The sequence below is a fragment of the Crocodylus siamensis genome, chromosome 8 (genome assembly GCF_052110815.1).
Source record: "Crocodylus siamensis isolate JL-2025a chromosome 8, ASM5211081v1, whole genome shotgun sequence".
In the NCBI taxonomy this organism is placed as follows: domain Eukaryota; kingdom Metazoa; phylum Chordata; order Crocodylia; family Crocodylidae; genus Crocodylus; species Crocodylus siamensis.
This window is the reverse complement of record NC_143402.1, coordinates 59,291,267-59,309,703: the sequence shown is the minus strand read 5'-3', so window position 1 is coordinate 59,309,703 and position 18,437 is coordinate 59,291,267. Positions and strand designations below refer to the sequence as shown.

The following is an 18,437-nucleotide window of genomic DNA, read 5'->3' as shown; positions in this document are numbered from 1 at the left end:
CCAGATCAGCATAGTCTTTGTCACGTTCACTTAATGCATCTTAAGTGTCTTTGAATATGAAACGAAATATAAACAAGACAACACTGATTTTCTGGCTTGTAGCTGGAAAACCCAACCTGCTTCCCTATGGCTTAGCAAGGGATTTGTCCCTATTCGAAGGTGTGCCTAGCTCAGGTAGCTACTGTCAAAGTAGGGCTCTGAAAACCCACGCTGGAACCAGTGTTGTAAAATAGTAAGGTGAGAGCGGTTCCTAAGGGCGCCACTCAACAAAGGGCCTGACAACCTCAACAATGCCAAAATGTCCTGTTGAGAAAGGACTTGATAACGGTCTGTTTGATGCTGCATGTGCTGGGCTTGTTTGACAGCCAGGAAATTGCCCAACATATGCAACAGTCTGCTCACCCTGCAAGCCCTGAGGCCAAGAGGGCTTTTTTCCCTAACCATGTCTGCTGCTGTGGCCAATATACACTCTACTGCCCAGTACAGACCTGGGTAAGAGACTCAGCTGATCAGTGGCATCTACCAGTGCGCTGAAAAACAAAGGAAAGAGGTTCAGTGAGGTGCAAACGGCTCTAGTTGGAGTTAGAACAGAACCATGCTGTTCTCGCCCCAACTAGCTGTCATATTTCAATGGCATAAAGCAGTGCATTTAATATAGAGTAAGATTTGGCAAATGTTGTGTGCTGTTTGCCTGACTTTAAAAGCCAGGAGGTAACACAAACAGCCAGTGTCAAGTGGCTTGCACTGTATCTGCCTGGGGAAAAGGACATGGATATAGAGGACTTTTCAGTGTAGTAGACAAAGCTGTTACAAGACCAGTGGCTGAAATCTGAAGAGAAGCAGATTCAGACAACAAATAAGGCATGCATTCCTTAACAAGGAGGAGGGTAATTAAGCATTGAACCAATTTAGTAATGGGTTGTGATAGCTTCCCTATCATTGGAAATGTTTAAATCAAAATTGGCAGCTTCTATGTTAGGCAGGCCTTAGTTCAAAAGGGATTCATGCAGGGAAATCCTATGTATACTAGAAAGGTGAGACTAGGTATCATATTGGTCCTTTCTGGTTTTAGCATGAAAGAATTTATACACAAACCACTATAAACAATAAAGGAAACAAAAATCCTCAGAAAGCTGATTAGCATGACAGCTGGCTTGGTTTTTGTATGGTTCCTGGGGTGCCTCTGCTGGCTTGTCACAGAATTGCTCCTGAACACAGGGCTGGTGATGCTCTTTTGCTGTCCTAGTCAAAGAAAAAATACCACTCAAAGTTTGTCCAAGGGAGAGATACCACCAGAAACAGTGGAACCTGGAAACAGAAATGAAATATTGAGGGGTAGGAAACAGATCACAATAGGGCCAGATGATGTGTATAATTTTCAAAACCACCTGTCATTTTTCAGTGACTAAGGCCATGTGACTACACAGACTTTCTGCTGAATCCAGAACTACTGTGTAGAAACAAGTCCTGCCCATTTGTTTCCTTTCTGCATGTGATCATGCTTAGCTGCTAGGCAGTTTAGATGGCTTAGTCTGAAGTGTCATGTTTCCAGGTCGTAGCTGTGTTGATCTATAGGCAAAAGGAATCAAAACTCGTGGAAGAGGTGATGTCTTTTATTAGACCAACTAGATATTTGCAAACAAATTAATGTAAATAATGCTGTTTGCAAATATCTAGTAAGTCTAATAAATGATACCACCTCTTTCACAAGTTTTGATTCCTTTAGTCCTAAGTGTGCACCCAAGTATACTCAGCACATCTGCTCTGCCTAATTGCTGACCAGGGATGGGAGTGAGTGGGAAGGGCTTGATTCTCAGTAGCAGTCCAGGACTTGACACAGAAGTGGCATAAATGTGCCCTTATGCTCTTCATAGTCTAAATCCCATCCATTTCTTTTCTTTTCTTTTTCCATAGGGACTCCTGGCTCACTCAATGTCAGAACCCATAAAGGCTCTAGCTGCCTTTAAAATTAGGCATCTGGCTCCTGGAGTTGAATCCAGACCCCTGAATTAAGTGATTAGGCTTCTAATATTGAGCTAATGCAACTCAGAATAGGACCCTAACCAGCAAGCACACTGAGTAGGAAGCTGCCTAAAGTCAACACACTCGGGGTAAAGCTGCTTAGAGCTAATCAGTAAAAAAAAAAAAAAAAAAAAAAAAAATTACTGAGAACTGGGTTTTTTGAGCCTAAAAGTGTTTCACTTAGGACTGTTGGAAGGTGTGTTTGTCTATGTGGATCCCATGGCCTGAAACCCCCTTCAGAAGGTAGCTGCACTTTCTCTGTCCTCAAAGAGCTGATTAGGGCTTACTGGTTGTTGTTTTTTTGTTTTTTAACATATGGTTCTGAAGGAGGAGAGTGAGGATAGTGGCAGTGGTGGTGCCTCCCTTCTTTTTAAGGCTTGTGCAGGATGTGGGATACCTCTGTTGTGTTCCCTACCCGTGCCCGAGGAGATGCAAACCCACATTTCCCATCCTAAGCCATATCTACCAAGCTAGGCCTAGTCTCTCCACCCCTCCTGTTGAAGCTAGACCGCTCAAAAATAAAATACTTGATAATGCATTGTGTCAGAAAAAGAGCACAAAAGGGAACCTGATTCTGTAGCCTAGTAAGTATAATTTCTTCTTTTTTTTTTTAAGTTGACAGCTCTCCCTTTAAAAAAAAAAAAATAGCAAAGAGAAGATGTTGATCACAGCTGCACCATTTAGGAAGAAGCAGCCCCTGGAGGAGCTGTATTGGTGACAAACACTGCAGTATAGTTCTGAGAAAAGACGCATTCAAGCCTCATCCTTCCTAAAGAACCCACAATGATGTTAATAACTGCTGTCGCTTGAGTCTATGCATGATACTGTAATCTTGTCGGTGGTGATAGAGATCAAAGCTAAAACATAAAGGTGTAAATATAGCTTTTTGAGTGTGGAGTTTTAGCTTGATGAAAGAGCTATTTCACAAGTATAATTTAAATTATTATTAGTAGTAGTAGTAATCATCATCATCTAGTAGCAGTATCTCAGAGCCCCAGCCATGGGTCTATTTTGTTAGGTGCTGTACAAACACAGAACAAAAAAATGGTGCCTATCCCCTCACAATTATGATTATTTTGTTTTCTACTCTAAAGTGAGATTTCCCCTTTCTCCTCCATGCACCTCGTTTTCAGTAACGTATTACTGACTAGTTGGTCATTTTCTTTGTTTGGGGGGAAGGGAGTACAGCCCAAAGACTGACATGAAGATAGAAACCACCTGGCCTAGTGGTTGGAACATGGGACAGAAAGTACAGATACAACATACGTTTATGCTAATGTCATTTATGTTAGTTTGTATATTGTGAGTTGCACTGCTATCTAGAGTTGACAGACAAGATCTCCAACAGAGGTAGTAGCTGCCTATAATATACCATATTATAGGTAGGGGAGCCACTTACACTCGGTTTTCACTGAGAAAAAGCTATCCCAGGATAAAATTGATTAGAATTGCGATCACACAGCTCATTTTATTATGCACCTCAAACTTTGCTATTGCTGGTTTTGTAATCTATAACTTTTTACAGCAGGATGGGATGATTTACATCCACTCTGCTCAAGTCCTGCTCCTCCTGGTATTTTGTCCCTTAGACGTAAGGGTAAGATGATGGTGTATTACAAATATGGGTGCATTAATGGATTTTCAGGACTTGGACAGGATGGAATAGAATTGCACTGGGGCACCTACATCCACTCCAGACACTTAATAAGTGGAATTGAATCTGAGTTCATGTATCTACTTCCCATGTACATTGTGTTGAGGCAGATTACACTGGTGTACCTGTGCTACATGTCCATACTCAGAGCTAAGAGACCTGTGGTCTAGTCCCTTTTCTGCTACTGAGTCACTGTGCATCCTTTGGCAAGTTATTTATACAAGACTTTCTTTTTCAAGAAGACTAAGCATGTGAACTGTTATAGCACTCATGGGTGCTCCGCACTTCTGAAAACCAAGACATTTATCAGTCTGTCTCTTGACATATATAAAATAATAATACATACCCATTTACTTTTTTTTAATTTACAAGGCTCTTACAGTAATTGGCTGAGGTTTGTGAAGAGTTTTGCATGTGTTGGGCACTCTAGATGTGTCTGAGGATAGTGGGGTTAATATTCAAAGTCCTAACTCCAATTTTCTGACAGGGTTGATGTAATTTGCATCCTAAGGTCCTGTGGCTGAAGACTTGTTTAAGCAGAATAGAATTAAAGCCCCTCAAGAATCAAAGATTGGCCTTTGGTCAATGTGCTGTGGAATGACACAGCTGGCTTTTCATTGCTTCAAGATTTATAATGGCAGTGGCCACCAATAGGGATCCCCTGTGAAGGCCAGCTGGAGGGAATTTTCTTTAATGTTTTAATGAACGTACATATATACGAGCGTGTAAATAACTTTCCACTGCCATCAGCTGAGAAGCACCTGATCCTGAAATGTGTAAACTCTGCCATATTAATGCATTTAGATTAGTAAGGTAAAGAATATTCCCCCACCAACGCAAAACTTTCCGTTACTTGCATAGCATGTTGGACAATATTTGACTGAGAACAGCACTTCTTTAAGCATTACTACAGGCGTGGTCTGTAGCATGTGATTTCTTGAGGTGTGTAGGCAGACAGTTTGAAAAAGAGATGCTGAATAATGAGTGTGACGACATAAGCAAACCATACTTGCCCTGTGCCCTTAGAAAAAGCAACAAAAGATGTTTTGCTAAGGTCATTAAAAAATATTCAGAGCTTCAGAGAGATGATTGCATTTTGTCATTCTCTCCTTGTCTTGGAATTGGCTTTTGGGACCAGACTGTGAAACCAGTCAAAACCTATGTAAGCCTCACTTTGTTAATATGGTCTCTCCTTCCTCTGTTGCTTGGTCCATACATGAGTCTGCTACAGCAGCTGGCTAATGGCCTTAGTCCCTTAGTTCAAGCGATGCAACCCTATATTTTTAGTGAAAGGCTTGAAATACCACAGAAATAGGTTGTTGTTGACATTGCTGGGGATATGTTGGGTACATGTGCTTTTCAGGCTTTACAGCTCATATATCAGTTACATGACAACAAGTTACTTTGCTTTGTGTTATATAAAAATACTCTCGTGTTACCCCTTTGCCAGGATGTGTCCTTCTTGCCCTTCTCAGTAGACTGAGGACACAAGGACAATTGCAAGAAGAGGAGGAAGTCTGTAACAGAGTGGCCCCCATCTACTTAATAAGCAGTCTCGATCTCCTGACCAATCTACAGTATAAGCATAATGTTCAGATCAGACTGAATCTCAGGAGTGGAGTGGTGAAGAGGGATGCAGATCCAGGAGTCTCCTTTGTCACTATCCAGTCCCTAGAAACCATGGTCCAAACCTAGATATGTGCAGTAGGATCCCTTTATAGAAATAACATTGCAGGGAGATGGAGAGGAGACCAAGGCTGCCTGATGCCATATGACCATCACAGCTGCTATCCTGTTTGATTGGGCCACTTCTAGGGATTTTAAAGTCTGAAAGTTTTGTTTTAGCATATTTTACCAGAGATCCAGGGCTGAATTCTGCCCGTGTTCCCCAGGATCAGGTGCTTCAGCTCTGCTCCTGCAGCAGTTGAGTCCCGGAGGAGCTCAGCTCTCTGGCAGGCCTGTACCTCATCTGAGCCATCTGACTCTCTTGTAGTTGGAGAAACAGTGACTAGCCACTCCTGTGATTTAACCCTTTGTTACTTGGAGGTTCCACCAAGTCTAATGATATAGGATATCATCTTGCTTTGCCAAATTATCACAGACACCAGTGGAGTATATCAAGTGAACTCAAGCCATTGCTGCATTGTTGATATTTCCCTTATTTAAACCCACCCTTCATCCATGCTTCCTGCCCTTCTCCCAGTTGTCCATCTTCTAAAGGCTTGTCCTAGTCCTTCCCCTTGGAAGGAATTCAGCTCCCACACCCTATCCCATTCAGTTCAGCATAGTTCCTCTACCCTTCTTTGTAATTTCCTTCTCTCTCTTACTAGTGTTCAGAAGAAGGAAACAGCATGTATATTGTTGGGTATTTGTATTTGTGGTTGTGCTTGTACAAGAAATAAGTTCCCCACATCTGACAATTCACTGAGATGTATTTTAGACCCCTTGCTTTTGCTAATTTTTCTTCATTGCCTTGGACTTTCTCCTTCTCCTGGACGAGACAGCCAAACAGCATGATTTGCCTTAGTGATGGGCAGCATGAATCCCTCAGCTTGAATCCCCAGCTGGTGTTTTGTGGACAGGACAATCCAAATCACTGCCAGCACTTCATCTGGACCCGTCCTTCCTCTTGTCTTTGTAGAGATCATTGTAGTGTAGCTTTCTGCACCTTTGGCTGTCTGCTGGGACAGATACTTACTTAAATATCCTGGGGCTTTTGCAGAAAGAGACTGCATTTTAAGGTGACTTTGGCCAAGCAAAATCTCTCAGAAGTGGTAGATTTTTAGACCAACATGCTAGCGCCCAGCAAAGAGAGTCATAATGCTCGGAAAGTAGCCTTGCATGTACACCCATATGAAGTTTCATTGGCTTACTATGGAAGATGAGCAATTCAAAGCTACTGGTGAATGGAAAACTAAAACAGTTGAATTAACTATTAATTATTGGTCATATTTCCATAGCAGAAAGATCTCAATTTAATAATACCACATTAAGAAGATTATGGTTATAAATTAATCACTCAGGATTCTGGTAATGCTAACCTTAACCATAGTTTGTCTCTTTCATGAACATGAAATTAGCTAGAAAAATCATATACTATTATAATAGCAGACATCTTGTTTGAATCGGTGCTTAATGAATGTGACTGTTCAATATTTATTTTTAAATCCTCTTTCATAGATCTGGAGAAGGAAGTTGCCTACTTTACAATTGCTCTTTTCCCTCAAACCAAAGTCAAAGGTGCTAAAGTTGGTTGGAAATGTTCTGAAGGAATGCACTTTCATTGGAAACCAGCAGCTTGTTAACAGAATAATGTTTCACGGAACATTTCTAATGGAAGAATGTTCTGTTGGAAAGTTTCTGCATCATTCACTAGGCTCTGAATAAGAAAAATGGACTGCAGAAATAATAGCATATGCCCTCAGGGCTCAAAGCAGTTGCACAAGGGAAACTAATTAAAGCTGTTTGTAAGCTTACCGTGACCATTTTCTGACTCGTTTGGTTTTTTCACAACTTACTGCTGGTAAGAGTTGCTTTATGGGCTGGTCTTTGGGTAGTTCAACAGTGACAGCTTACAGGAATGGATACAGGACATTGAAAATGCACGTGCGGCAGCAGCAGAGAACTTGCTGTGCGTGCATCCAGCAGCCAACACCAGACCCCTCAGTGGCAAAGGAGGGTGGACTGCACTCCTTGGATCCACCCCTCATTACTGGCTCTGACTCAGCTGCTCTTTTGGCTCTGACTCTACTGCCATACAGGACAGGAGATAGAAGTTTGCAAGAGTAACAGCTGACATCCATGAAATCCCTTGTCCCCTGCCAGCCCAAAGTTAGTGAGGATCTGCTTGGTGTGTAATCTGGTGTGAGGAAGGGAGCAATGTCTAGCAACCTGGAATAGGAGCTCTGAGGAAGCCAACTCCTATCTGTCCTTCTTCTGAAAAAAAAGGAGCCTCAGGATCAGACAAGACATGCATGTGGCAATTATAACTCATATTTGTGGTATTGCAAGCTTTTGTAGTGTACTGTTATTAAACGGCCCCATTCAATGCCTGCATTATACCCATTTTTTTAAAGTAATAAAGTCAGTAATAATGCTAAGCAGGAGAACTGAGAGAATGTATCCTTTGACACCAGCTCTTGCAAACAAACTAAGGAAGTAAGCAAACTAAAAAAGCGAAGGCTGAGAGGGGACTTGGTAGCAGCTTAGTGCTACATCAGGGGAGTACATCCAGGGCTCAGTGAACAACTGTTAACTAGGGCACCCTTGGGGAAAACCAGGAGTAATGGCCACAAACCCCTGGAAGACCATTTCAGGCTTAGCAATAGGAAAAGCTTCTTCACAGTCAGGGTGTCCAGACTGGAGTAAACTCCCTCCAGAGGTGGTGCAATTGCCTACCCTGCAAATCTTCAAGAGGAGACTGGACCATCAAGTTGCTGGGGTCACGTGACCCCAGTTGTCTGTCCTGCCTAGTGCAGGGGGGCTGGACCCAATGATCTTGAAGGGACCCTTCCAGCCCCCTATGATCTATGAATCTATGAAGTACAGGTTGGATGAATGTCTTGAAAGCAAGCTAAGGAAATACAGGATAGAAAACTGGCTGGTGCATCAGGCTCGAAGGGTAGTAATCAATGGCTCAATGTCTAATTGGCAGCTGGTATCAAGTGGAGTCCTCCAGGTGTCAGTCCTGTAGCTGGTTTTGTTCAATATATTCATCAATAATCTGGAAGAGGGGATGCAGCGTACTCTAAGCAAGTTTGTTCATAACATCAAGCTGGGAAGTAGAAATGCTGGAGGGTAGAGCTAGGATTCAGAGAGACTTAGACAAATTGGACGACTGAGCCAAAATAAATCTCATGAAGTTCAATACGGACAAGTGCAAAGCCCTGCACTTAGGACAGAACAATTCTATGCATTGGTTCAGACTAGCTTGGGATTGACTAGCTAAGCAGCAGCTCTGCAGAAAGGGACTTGGGCGTTACAAGGGACAAGAAGCTGAATATAAGCCAACAGCAGGCCGTTATTGCAGAAAGCTAACAGGATGCTGGGCTGCACTAATAGGAGTGTTGCCAGCAGACTGAGTGAGTCTTCCCTTCAATTCAGCACTGGTGAGGCCACATCTGGAGTACTGTGTTCAGTTTGAGCCCCAACTACAGAAAGGATGTGGGTGAATTGGAAAGAGTCCAGCGGGGGGCAACAGAAATGGTGAGAGGGCTGGGCACATGACTTCAGAGGAGTGGCTGAGGGAACTGGGCTTGTTTAGTCTGGAGAAGAAAAGACTGAGGGGGGATTTAATAACAGCCTTCAACTACCTGAAAGCGGTTCCAAAGAGCATGGAGCTGGACTGTTCTCAGTGGTGATAGATGACAGAACAAGGAGCGATGGGCTCAAGTTTCAGCAAAGGACATTTAGATTAGCTATTAAGAAAAACTTTCTCATGAGGAAGGTAGCAAAGCACTGGAACAAGTTACCCAGAGAGGCTGTGGAATGTCCATCCTTGGAAGTTTTAAGACCTGGGTAGACAGATCCTTGGGTGTGATGGTCTAAATGGGATGGTCCTGCTTTGAGCTGGGGTTTGGACTAGATGACCTCCTGAGGTCTCTTCTAAACCTAATTTTCTATGATTCTATGATTTCTGTTAGACTGCTTGCTCAAACCCCTCCCATAATGCAGATAGAAGTTTCTGGCTTAGCCCTATACTGGTTTAAAGGAAATTTTAAAATGAATGGGAACTAAGTATACTTTAAATGGCATATTTTACAGGCAATGATCTTCAGAGGGCTTAGAGAAATGACTGTCAGCTACTCTATTGCCCTGCTCAGAATGATGTGTGTTGGCATAGGCACTGGCATGACTATCAGGTTTTACTACAGTTTTACTGCAGTTTACATTTTAATGACACTGCAGCAATGAGGGAGGGAATTGGGGAACTAGAATCCTGTCTTGTTTGCTTATTTACACAGCTGTGAATTAAGCCTCATATCAGCCCCTTCCTTTTAGGGATAGAGAAGTACTCAACTCAACACAACATTGTGGCTATGTCTGTGGCAGTCAGCAATGTTGCATAGCACAAGAGTCTAGCTTGTTTGCTCAGATTCCCTAGTGAGTTTGCAAGGCCAACAGTTAAGGAAAAAAAATCATTTATCACCCAAACACATTTGACCCACAGTCACATAGCTCCAGTAGATAAGGAGCCCATAGTCTCCCGTTTAGAACAATTTTTCCAACTAAAACTGTACTTTAAATCAAACAAGTGTTTCTCAATGGAATGAGTTATTAACTACCAGCTGTGCTTCCTAATATTCCAGATCTATATACTTCCCAAATATATTAGATAGTGCCCAAAAGCAGGAAGGGGCAGGCAGACAAGGGGTTAATGCAGTCTTGAGTAGAATTTAAATTCTCCAAGCAGCTTTGCTCTGTGGGGCTATACAATTGCCAGTTACAAGACAAGTGTTCTGCAATAGTTCTCAGATGGAGATTTTATTCTACCAGTTGCTTTCTTTTGGTCTTCAACCAGATGACTTATCAAATGACTCTAAAAGAAGATGTGCCTTTGTCAGATAGAAGCATGCAGCCCTGAGTAAAATAGAGCAGCACTTAGCTTTTCCTCGACAGCCACCTGGGAGCAGTTAAGGATAGAGGTGAACTGATCAGAAAAAGCTGAGGAACCAGGATATGCCTGCAGCATTGCCATTACCAGGATTCAACAACAAGAAAGTACGTGTCTGGAGATGGAGATGAAGTTTCAGTTGGTTTAGACAGAAAAAACCTTTGGCCATCTTGTACGATGGCTCTTCTTTTTCTCATCTCATTTGGTCTTGCTTTTAATTTAAAATAGTAGAAATACATTTTGTCTGAGCCTCAGAGAGCATGGCTATTTGAGGCCTGAGACATTTTAAGTGTCTTGTCCAAAAGTAATTTTCATTCTTGTTTTATTGGAAGTATTGTCTATCTGGGAACTCTGTCCTGGGATACCTTGCTCTAGATTTTTCTTATGCCTCTGACTTCTTTGATATACCATGTGCTGGTTGACGAGTTGTGCAGTGTTCTTATGATAACTAAGAACCCAACAGTATTCAATAACTCCCATTATTGTCGGTCACTTATTAATTGCATAACTCCGATGCCACAGTTGAGCTACCACCGTTGAGTCAAGGTGGCCAGGTAGTCAGAGTAAAGGAGTCTAAAGTTCTGAAATAAGTTTTGCTCATGTGGCCCAGTGGAACGTTCTTGGCTGGAGATGGGCCTCTCTCAGGCTATCGCAGTGCTCTGCACTAGACCTGTCATATGTCAGTCGTATAGCCTCATAGAGCAAACTGTTCAGGAAGTGATAATCAGTGTCACATTAGTCTTTCTGATGTCCTTCCTCTAACAGGAATGCAGAACAGTGTAGGCACTTAAACCCAGAATAAAACTCCCCTAAAGCAAATTTTCCACCGCATACACGCACTTCTCCCTGGGCAGACGATAAAAGAGAAAACCAACCGCATGTACATTATGCTACATGACTCACAAAAACTGGAGAGTGTTCTATCTACCAAGATTGGGGTGAGATAAGAACCTTATTGAACAGAATGGGGATTTAGGGTTTCCAACTCTACACTGAAGTAATAGACCCTTATCAAATAATTTATCCATACCGCCTCTGCACTCCCACTGCTACTTCTTCAGTTGCATCTATGGTATATTTGAATTGTGTTGGGTTTTTTTCTCCTTTCATAGCTGGCCTGTGCCTCAACTGCTGGAGCCTGCAGGAATTGGTCAGCCGAGATGCAGGAAACTACCTCATTCTCCTGGAGAAAATCCTGCAGAAAACCAAAGAGGTAAAGTTAGTAAGAGCAAAGGCTGCTCCAGTAGGGAGGAGCCTGGAGGCTGTGGAGGAGGGGGATTTTTCCTCTTCAGGTATAGTCTGGCATGCATACCATTTTATGTCCTGCTATAGAGTTTGTATTTTATGTCCTGCTAAGGAATCCCACTTCCTGAGTTTTACTTAAGAGTGGTGGTGTATGTGTGAAAGGTTTTGGACTATGGTTGTTTTTAATGCTAGTATAAGTCACTGCCTAATATCTAATATGGGATGCCCGATCCACAGGAATAGAGATCTGCTACAGCCCCAACCCCAGAGCCTTGGCTTTTTAGGTCAAGCTGTAATAGCTCATGCTTTCCAGGTTCACAGTTCAATTCCTGGTGTGATGATCAATTACACAGTTATCATGCTAACATTATTTTGTAACCTGGTCTAAAACCCTTTGATACCAATTGCAAAGGATCCGGTTTGATTTCAACAGGCCTCATATGGCAGTCGGGCACGACCAGAAGCATACAATAATCACTCGGACATGTTCCGCTCTGAACTGTAACTCGGGGACCACAAACACAGCTCCACATATATTCTGGCACTGGAAAGCCTGAACTCCCCTTTCTACCATCCTATCCCCTCCATAAACTTATAACTTATCCCAGCTGTTTTAATATTCTTTCATAACCCATCCAGATGTGGAGTTCTGCTTCATTCTTCTGCTGCTGAGCACAGCCTTCCAATTTCTGCCTGTTCTGGGCTGCAGAGCTCTTCTCATGTTTTTTTGAGTGATTCATGTAGAGCAGGGGTGGGCAAAATATGGCCCATGGGCTGTATCTGGCTTGCCAGGCCATTATATCTGGCCCATGGGACCCCTATAAAATTTAGAAACTTAATTATTATTCTCCCATAGCGGTCTGTCAAAAATGACAAGATGCCAGCAGCAGCAGGACCCAGGAGGAGCTAGTAGTAGGACCCAGTGGTGGCAGGAGGAAGGCCTGCCTGGCCCTGCACCACCCCCAGCCCCCAACCAGATGCTTCTGCCTAGAGGCTTCTGACCTAGCAACCATGGAGCTGTCCCCTGCCCTCCCTCCACCTAAGGGTGGAAACTCAGATAAGAAAGTGGGGAGGAAGGATTGTCGCCGCAGCAAGAGCCAGCCCAGCCCAGCCAAGCCCCTGTGGTTCCTGGCTGGCTCCTGCTGCATCCTGCTGTCCTGGCCATGCAGTCGGTAGTGGCAAGCTGCAAAGCGGTGGGTGGACTGGGGGCAGGGAGCAGTGGCAGCGAGCAGGGAAGGAAGGAAATCAGCAGGGGAAGGACAGCAATGGCAAGCAGAAGAGAAGGGAAAGTGACAGCGAGTTGGCAGGTAGGAGCACAGGGCCCCAGGGCCGGCAGCAGCAGGCATCAGCTGGGAACTGCAGGGGCTGGGCTGGCTCCTGCTGTGTTTTGCAGTCCTGGCCATGCAGCTAAGAACTGTGCAGTACCAGGAGGTGCCTAGCTGGGCCAGCCAGCTCTGTGCCGTGTCGTATGGGTCCTGGCTGCAATGGTGGGACCCGCGGTGCAGCACAGAGCTGGCCTGGCCCAGCCCAGCCCAGTGGCACACAGTTCCCTTGGACAGGGTGGGCCAGGCATTGTAGGGTCCCAGCACTGCAGCAGGGAACTGTGTAGACTTGGGCAACTCCATGCGGGTTCTGATGTTGCAGCTGGAACCCATGCAGCACAGTCCAAAGCTGACTGGGCACCTCTGGGCACCCCGTGGCTCTCAGCTGCAACACTGGAACCCATGCAGCACAGCATGGAGCCGGACAGGCCAGCCCTGCGGTGCGCAGTTCTCAGCTGTAATGCCAGGACCCGCACTGAGGCAGCTAGGCCTGATAGCATGCTAGTGCCAGGACCTGTGAGGATTCCTGCACTATCAGGCTGGGCTGGCTTGTGCCTCAGCATGTGGTTCCTGGCACTCCAGCTGGGAGCCCCACATGGAGGCACAGAGCCAGAGTCCCGTGAGCCCTACATTGTAAGTGGGGACTGTGTGATGCCTTCCCCTGCACCCCACACCTACATGCACCAGGGTCAGGCAATTATTTTGTGTGGAGGGCTGCTTACCAAGTTTTGGCAAGCTGTCAAGTTCTGGCAAACTGCTGCTCAGCGCGGAGGAAAGTAGCCCCCTGCTCACCACCACCAGGCAGTGTTTGCTGTGGCTGCTGGCCTGGAGCCCACACTGTGCTAGGAGGTGGTGCAGCTGCTTCACCACCACCTCTGTGCCGCCCTGTGGCTGCTCCACATGGCCACTGCTGCCATTCTGGGCAGCACTGAGGCAGTGAAGCAGGGCTGCAAGTGGCTTCAGCAGGAAGCACTGGCCAGGGAGGGAGGGGACTTTTTCCCCCACGCTGAGCATCACTTCACTCCCCGCCACCACTGCTCAGTCCAGACTGGTGAACACAGGGCACGCAGGATTGGGGTAGCACAGTGGTCCCTGCCTGTACCACAGGGCTGGGGCAGGGACACCTGGAGTGAGCAGGTACGCAAGAGCCAGTGGTAACCAGATGGGAATGCAGGGCTCACACCAGTGGCACTCAGGGCAGGGTGGCAGGAGCGCAGGGTCCTGGCTAGCTGGGGCTCTACGGAGCCAGGTCAGATCCCCCTTCTACCTACTGGTCCAGTCCAGCCTGGCTCCACAGACCCCTGCCAGCCCATGCCCCATGCTCGTACCACCTCACTCTGGGCCCCACTGGCTCTGACACCAGCACAGGCCCTATGCTTCTGCATACTGCTCGCTTCCACTCCTCCCTGCCGCCGCTTTCCTGCCTACGTGCCAGCTCCTGGCTGCATGGCCAGACCATAGGGGTTAGCAGGAGCTGGCCCAGCCCCAAGGACTGGGGCAATCCTCATGGTCCTCCCCTGCCTCCCCCCCGCCACTTCTTACCCGAATTTCCCGTGCCAGTGCAGCCACGAACAGCCCCATGGTCCCAGGCCAGAAGTCCCTGCTAGGCAGGGGCCGGGCAGGCCTTGTTGTTGCTGCCTGTGGGCTGTATTTTGCCCACCCCGACATACATGGACACACGCCCACACAGCCCCCTACAAACGTCATACCCACACCCCCCCACACACACATACACCCACTGCAACCCAAGAAAACCCTATACCTCCCCACCCCTCCACATGCCCCCACACTCCCCAGAATGTACAAGAGTAAGACTGCATTTTGAGCTCTTATGCAATCACCTCTATATATACAGCAAAACACACAGAAATCAGGACAACAATATTTTTAAAAATAAAATTAAAATATATTATTGTAGATGTGTGATTGCTAGTTTACATTTTAGGTGGGTTTTTTGTTCCAAGATGGTAACCCTCCACCCCCCACCCCTCCAGTCCGAAAAGGAGTACTTCTGGGTTAAGGGTGGGACTTCTGGTCCCAAGATGGCAACCAGGGGGGCAGGGCTACCCTTGCAGCCCTCAACAACTCACCAAAACTCATTAAGTAGCACTCCAGCCAAAATAATTGACTGGGTGTAATGCAGAGGGGTCTCGAGGGCTTCTAACTGTTGTCCAGGCATTGCTACTCCTAGATCATCCCAAACTAAAGCTTATCCAATCTCTTTTTGAAAACCTTTAATGAAGGAGATGCCACAGCTTCCTTAGGCAGTCTATGCCACTGCCTCACTGTTCTAACGGTGAATAAGTCTCTCCTGATAGGCAAGCCAAGCCTACTTTGCTGCAACTTCGAGCCACTACTCTGCCTTCTATTCTCTGAAATGAGGAAAAAAAGGTGTTCTCCCTCCTCTTTATAGTGGCCTTTCAGATATTTGGATCCCTGAGTGTGCTTGACACCTAACACAATAAGAGCCCTGCCCACCAACTATACCTGTAAGAATCTGAAGTTTAGGGGGTGAGAAGATTTTTCAGCATTGGTGTGTAGCCAGTTGCTGTGTTGGTGCTTGATTATTTCACAGTGCATTTGTTAGGGAAATGCCTTCCAAAGTAGGCTTGGTACACCATCTAGCCTCCATTCAGAAGACATTAGTTCCTACAGATTATTGCTCAGATGGGAAAGAAAAATTATTAGTAGACCTTTGGGCAAAGATCCGTTGTTAGAAGTATGATTCTATAGTATATTGGTATCATTGCTTGCGATTAAGCCACAGTGATGGGTAGTGCCAAACAACAGCAGTGATCCCTGTGATGGCAAGTTCAATTTAAAAAATAGTTCCCTGCTAATAAATTTGTGCCCCTCTTGTGCTCATTGTTTATGGATGTTCTTTTCAAATAGATTTGCTGCTAGAAGGGTTCAGAAAAAGCAGTGAATATTTAAGTGAATAATGGAGAATAGTTACCAAATTCCTAAATGTGAATATTTATACCTGACACCTGATTTTTAGAATTAATAACATCCAGTCATGAAACATCAGCATATCATGTACTGTCTGGCTTATCAAAATTCACTAATGGCTTGAATTCCAAATATAAAGTATTATAAAGTGTTATGAAGCCGATGAAAAGTCTATAAGTGGTGTGCATTTCAGACAAGGACAACATTAAATCTGATCTAAGAGTTACTGGTGAATATTGCTTGGCAAGTAATTTTCAATAGCAAATTCAAGAACATTGTAATTTCTTTAACAGATAACTTTCAAACAGGAATATGCTGTGTCAGTCAAATTAATAAACATGAGTTATATGCCTGTTGCTCTGTCTGAATTCTACAAAGCAGTTCAAAATGTCATGTTCCTTTAACAAGACCTAGCTTGGGCACAGTCACATGGATAGGGCTTTGGTACATGGGAAAACTATTTCCTCCTTCCCTCAAAGTGCTTACAACAGGATCATCTCCTTTCTTTCTCCTGGGGAAGTCTTTAAAATGCTGGACTCCTGTGACCAATGAAAGAAAAGCTGCCGTTAAGCATGCAAGATTTCTGTTCAGTTGGCTGCATTGTCTTGTAGCACCTGAGCTAGTTAAATCTGTTTTAATGTCCTCCAAATTGCATCTGATTTGCTGTCTGTTGCCCCCATTCCAGACTGGGGTGGAGGGGCTACACCTCCAACTCCAGTTTGGAAAGGTGTCAGCTTCTGTGTCTGAAGCAATTTGAGTTTTGCAATGTTGTTTGGGTATTTTTAGGGTTCCAGAAACACATGACGCAAGCACCTCATTCTGGCAGCAGGTTGGTTGGACTTGGGCCATCCCTTTATAGAGCAGTTCCTTGGATCTTGATTCCTTCTGCTGTGTGGGAACTGCAGAGAAAAGGGATGTGGAGCTACACTGGGAAGGAGAATGAACCTGAACATCTGCGCTTTGAATAGCACTGCAAGATACAAGGGAGATTTCCTACTTCCTGAAGTCCTGTTATGTGCATGACCTCTGTTCCACAATAGCAACCAGCCTCCTGTCCAGGGAGCAGCCTGTATTCCAGTCTCATTATCCATTGTGTGCTGCCTATTGTGAAGGGAAAGCCAGGAAGGGAGATCCTAGCTATTAGATTCTAGGAGCCCCTGGTATACATGTGTCATGGGACAGAGCTCCAGTCTCCCTGGTAGCCTAGGATTTACGAGGCTGGGCTTCCTGAGGACCCCTCTTGTTTAAGCATTTTTTCTTGTCCAATTCAAAAGAAATGGACGGCTTCCTGTTATTTTAACAGAAGCTTTGCTGCAACTATTCTGAGCTTGCTGTGTAACTAGAAATAGGTTTGGACCTATGAACAATAACCTGTAAACAGCAGGTTGCTAAGATTTGATATATCAAGTGAAGCCTGGGAAGTGAGACATCTGGGGTGCTGATCTATTAACCAGCAACACTTTCACCCTGTGATGTGAAAGCTGATGGCATCACAAATTAAGTAGCGTTAAGGCAGGACATGGATGGAAGACTTCCAAGGAATATTTAGGGACACAGGAAGTGATGGTGTTGACCTCTGAGTACACATGAGCACTTAATTTACAGCAAAATCTCTCTTTTATCAAGAATTTTACAATCTGAATCTGAAGATTTGATGCTGATTCTGTGAGTCAGCTATTCGGACACAGGCACAACTTTAAAAGTTTTTTTTCTACATACCTTGAGGTAGCAGCGCAGCTCATAATTGGTGCGGTGCTGGGGTGCATGGAGCATCCCACAGCAGCATGGGGGGGCTCCCCAGCATGCTCGGCAATGAACCCGGAAGTATTTCCAGTCCACTTCTGGGTCTGCCAGGGAGTGTGCTGCCTCCCCCCCAACAACCTCTCCAGCCCAGCAGTCGGCCGCAGGGGGAACCCAGGTGCCCCCTAGACCTAGGAGGCGCCAGTCACTGAGTCAGGGGGGTGTAGGGCCCCCCACCCCCCTGCACGCTCCCTGGCAGACCCAGAAGTGGACAGGAAGTGCTTCTGGTCCACTTCTGGGTCTGCTGCCAAGCGCGCTGGGGCCCACCCCGCCCCCCGTGCTCCTGGGGGACACTTCATCTGCCCCAGCACTGCACGGTTCAGAGCCCCTGCTACCCAGAGATATGTAGAAAAAACAGTAAAAGCGGTGTCCGTGTCCGAATTGCCGGATCGATTCAGACAGTTCTGAATTGATTCAGACAGATTAAAGGGTCCTCTGATTCGATTTGGATTCGGAGAGTCGGCCACCAAACCGGGCCAAATCTCCGCTGAATTGAATTGGGGATCAAAGCTTCACACAGCCCTAATGGACTCATGTGATTTAGGTAAAAATCTCAACTTTTTGTTTTTAGTGGGGGGAAAAAAATCTGTTTCCCATGGATAAAGAGAAAACCTTCAAACTGTGATTCCCTGGGGAACAGTCCTCATGCACAACTACCAGGCATGATGCCCTAAACATCAAAAGCACCCTTTAACTTGTCCCAGGTAAAGCAGGGGGACAAGGGCACCATTAGTGTCCTGCCACTGTAGGGACAGGAATTAATTTATTAAAATACTCAAGACATTGAAGAAAGAGGACAACATCTCCCACTCCAAAGGAAGGCAAAAAC

At 45.3% G+C, this 18,437-nt stretch overlaps 1 protein-coding gene across 2 annotated transcripts in view; it reads left to right on the top strand.

The window, feature by feature from the left end:
• Positions 1 to 18,437, top strand: part of PIK3R5 (phosphoinositide-3-kinase regulatory subunit 5) — a 100,402-nt gene that overhangs the window by 50,191 nt on the left and 31,774 nt on the right. For both annotated transcript variants that reach the window (XM_090060973.1, XM_090060974.1), the window contains exon 3: positions 11,402 to 11,502. In XM_090060973.1, coding sequence (XP_089917099.1) covers positions 11,402 to 11,502 — 101 coding nt within the window. The remainder of the gene's footprint in view (positions 1 to 11,401; positions 11,503 to 18,437) is intronic.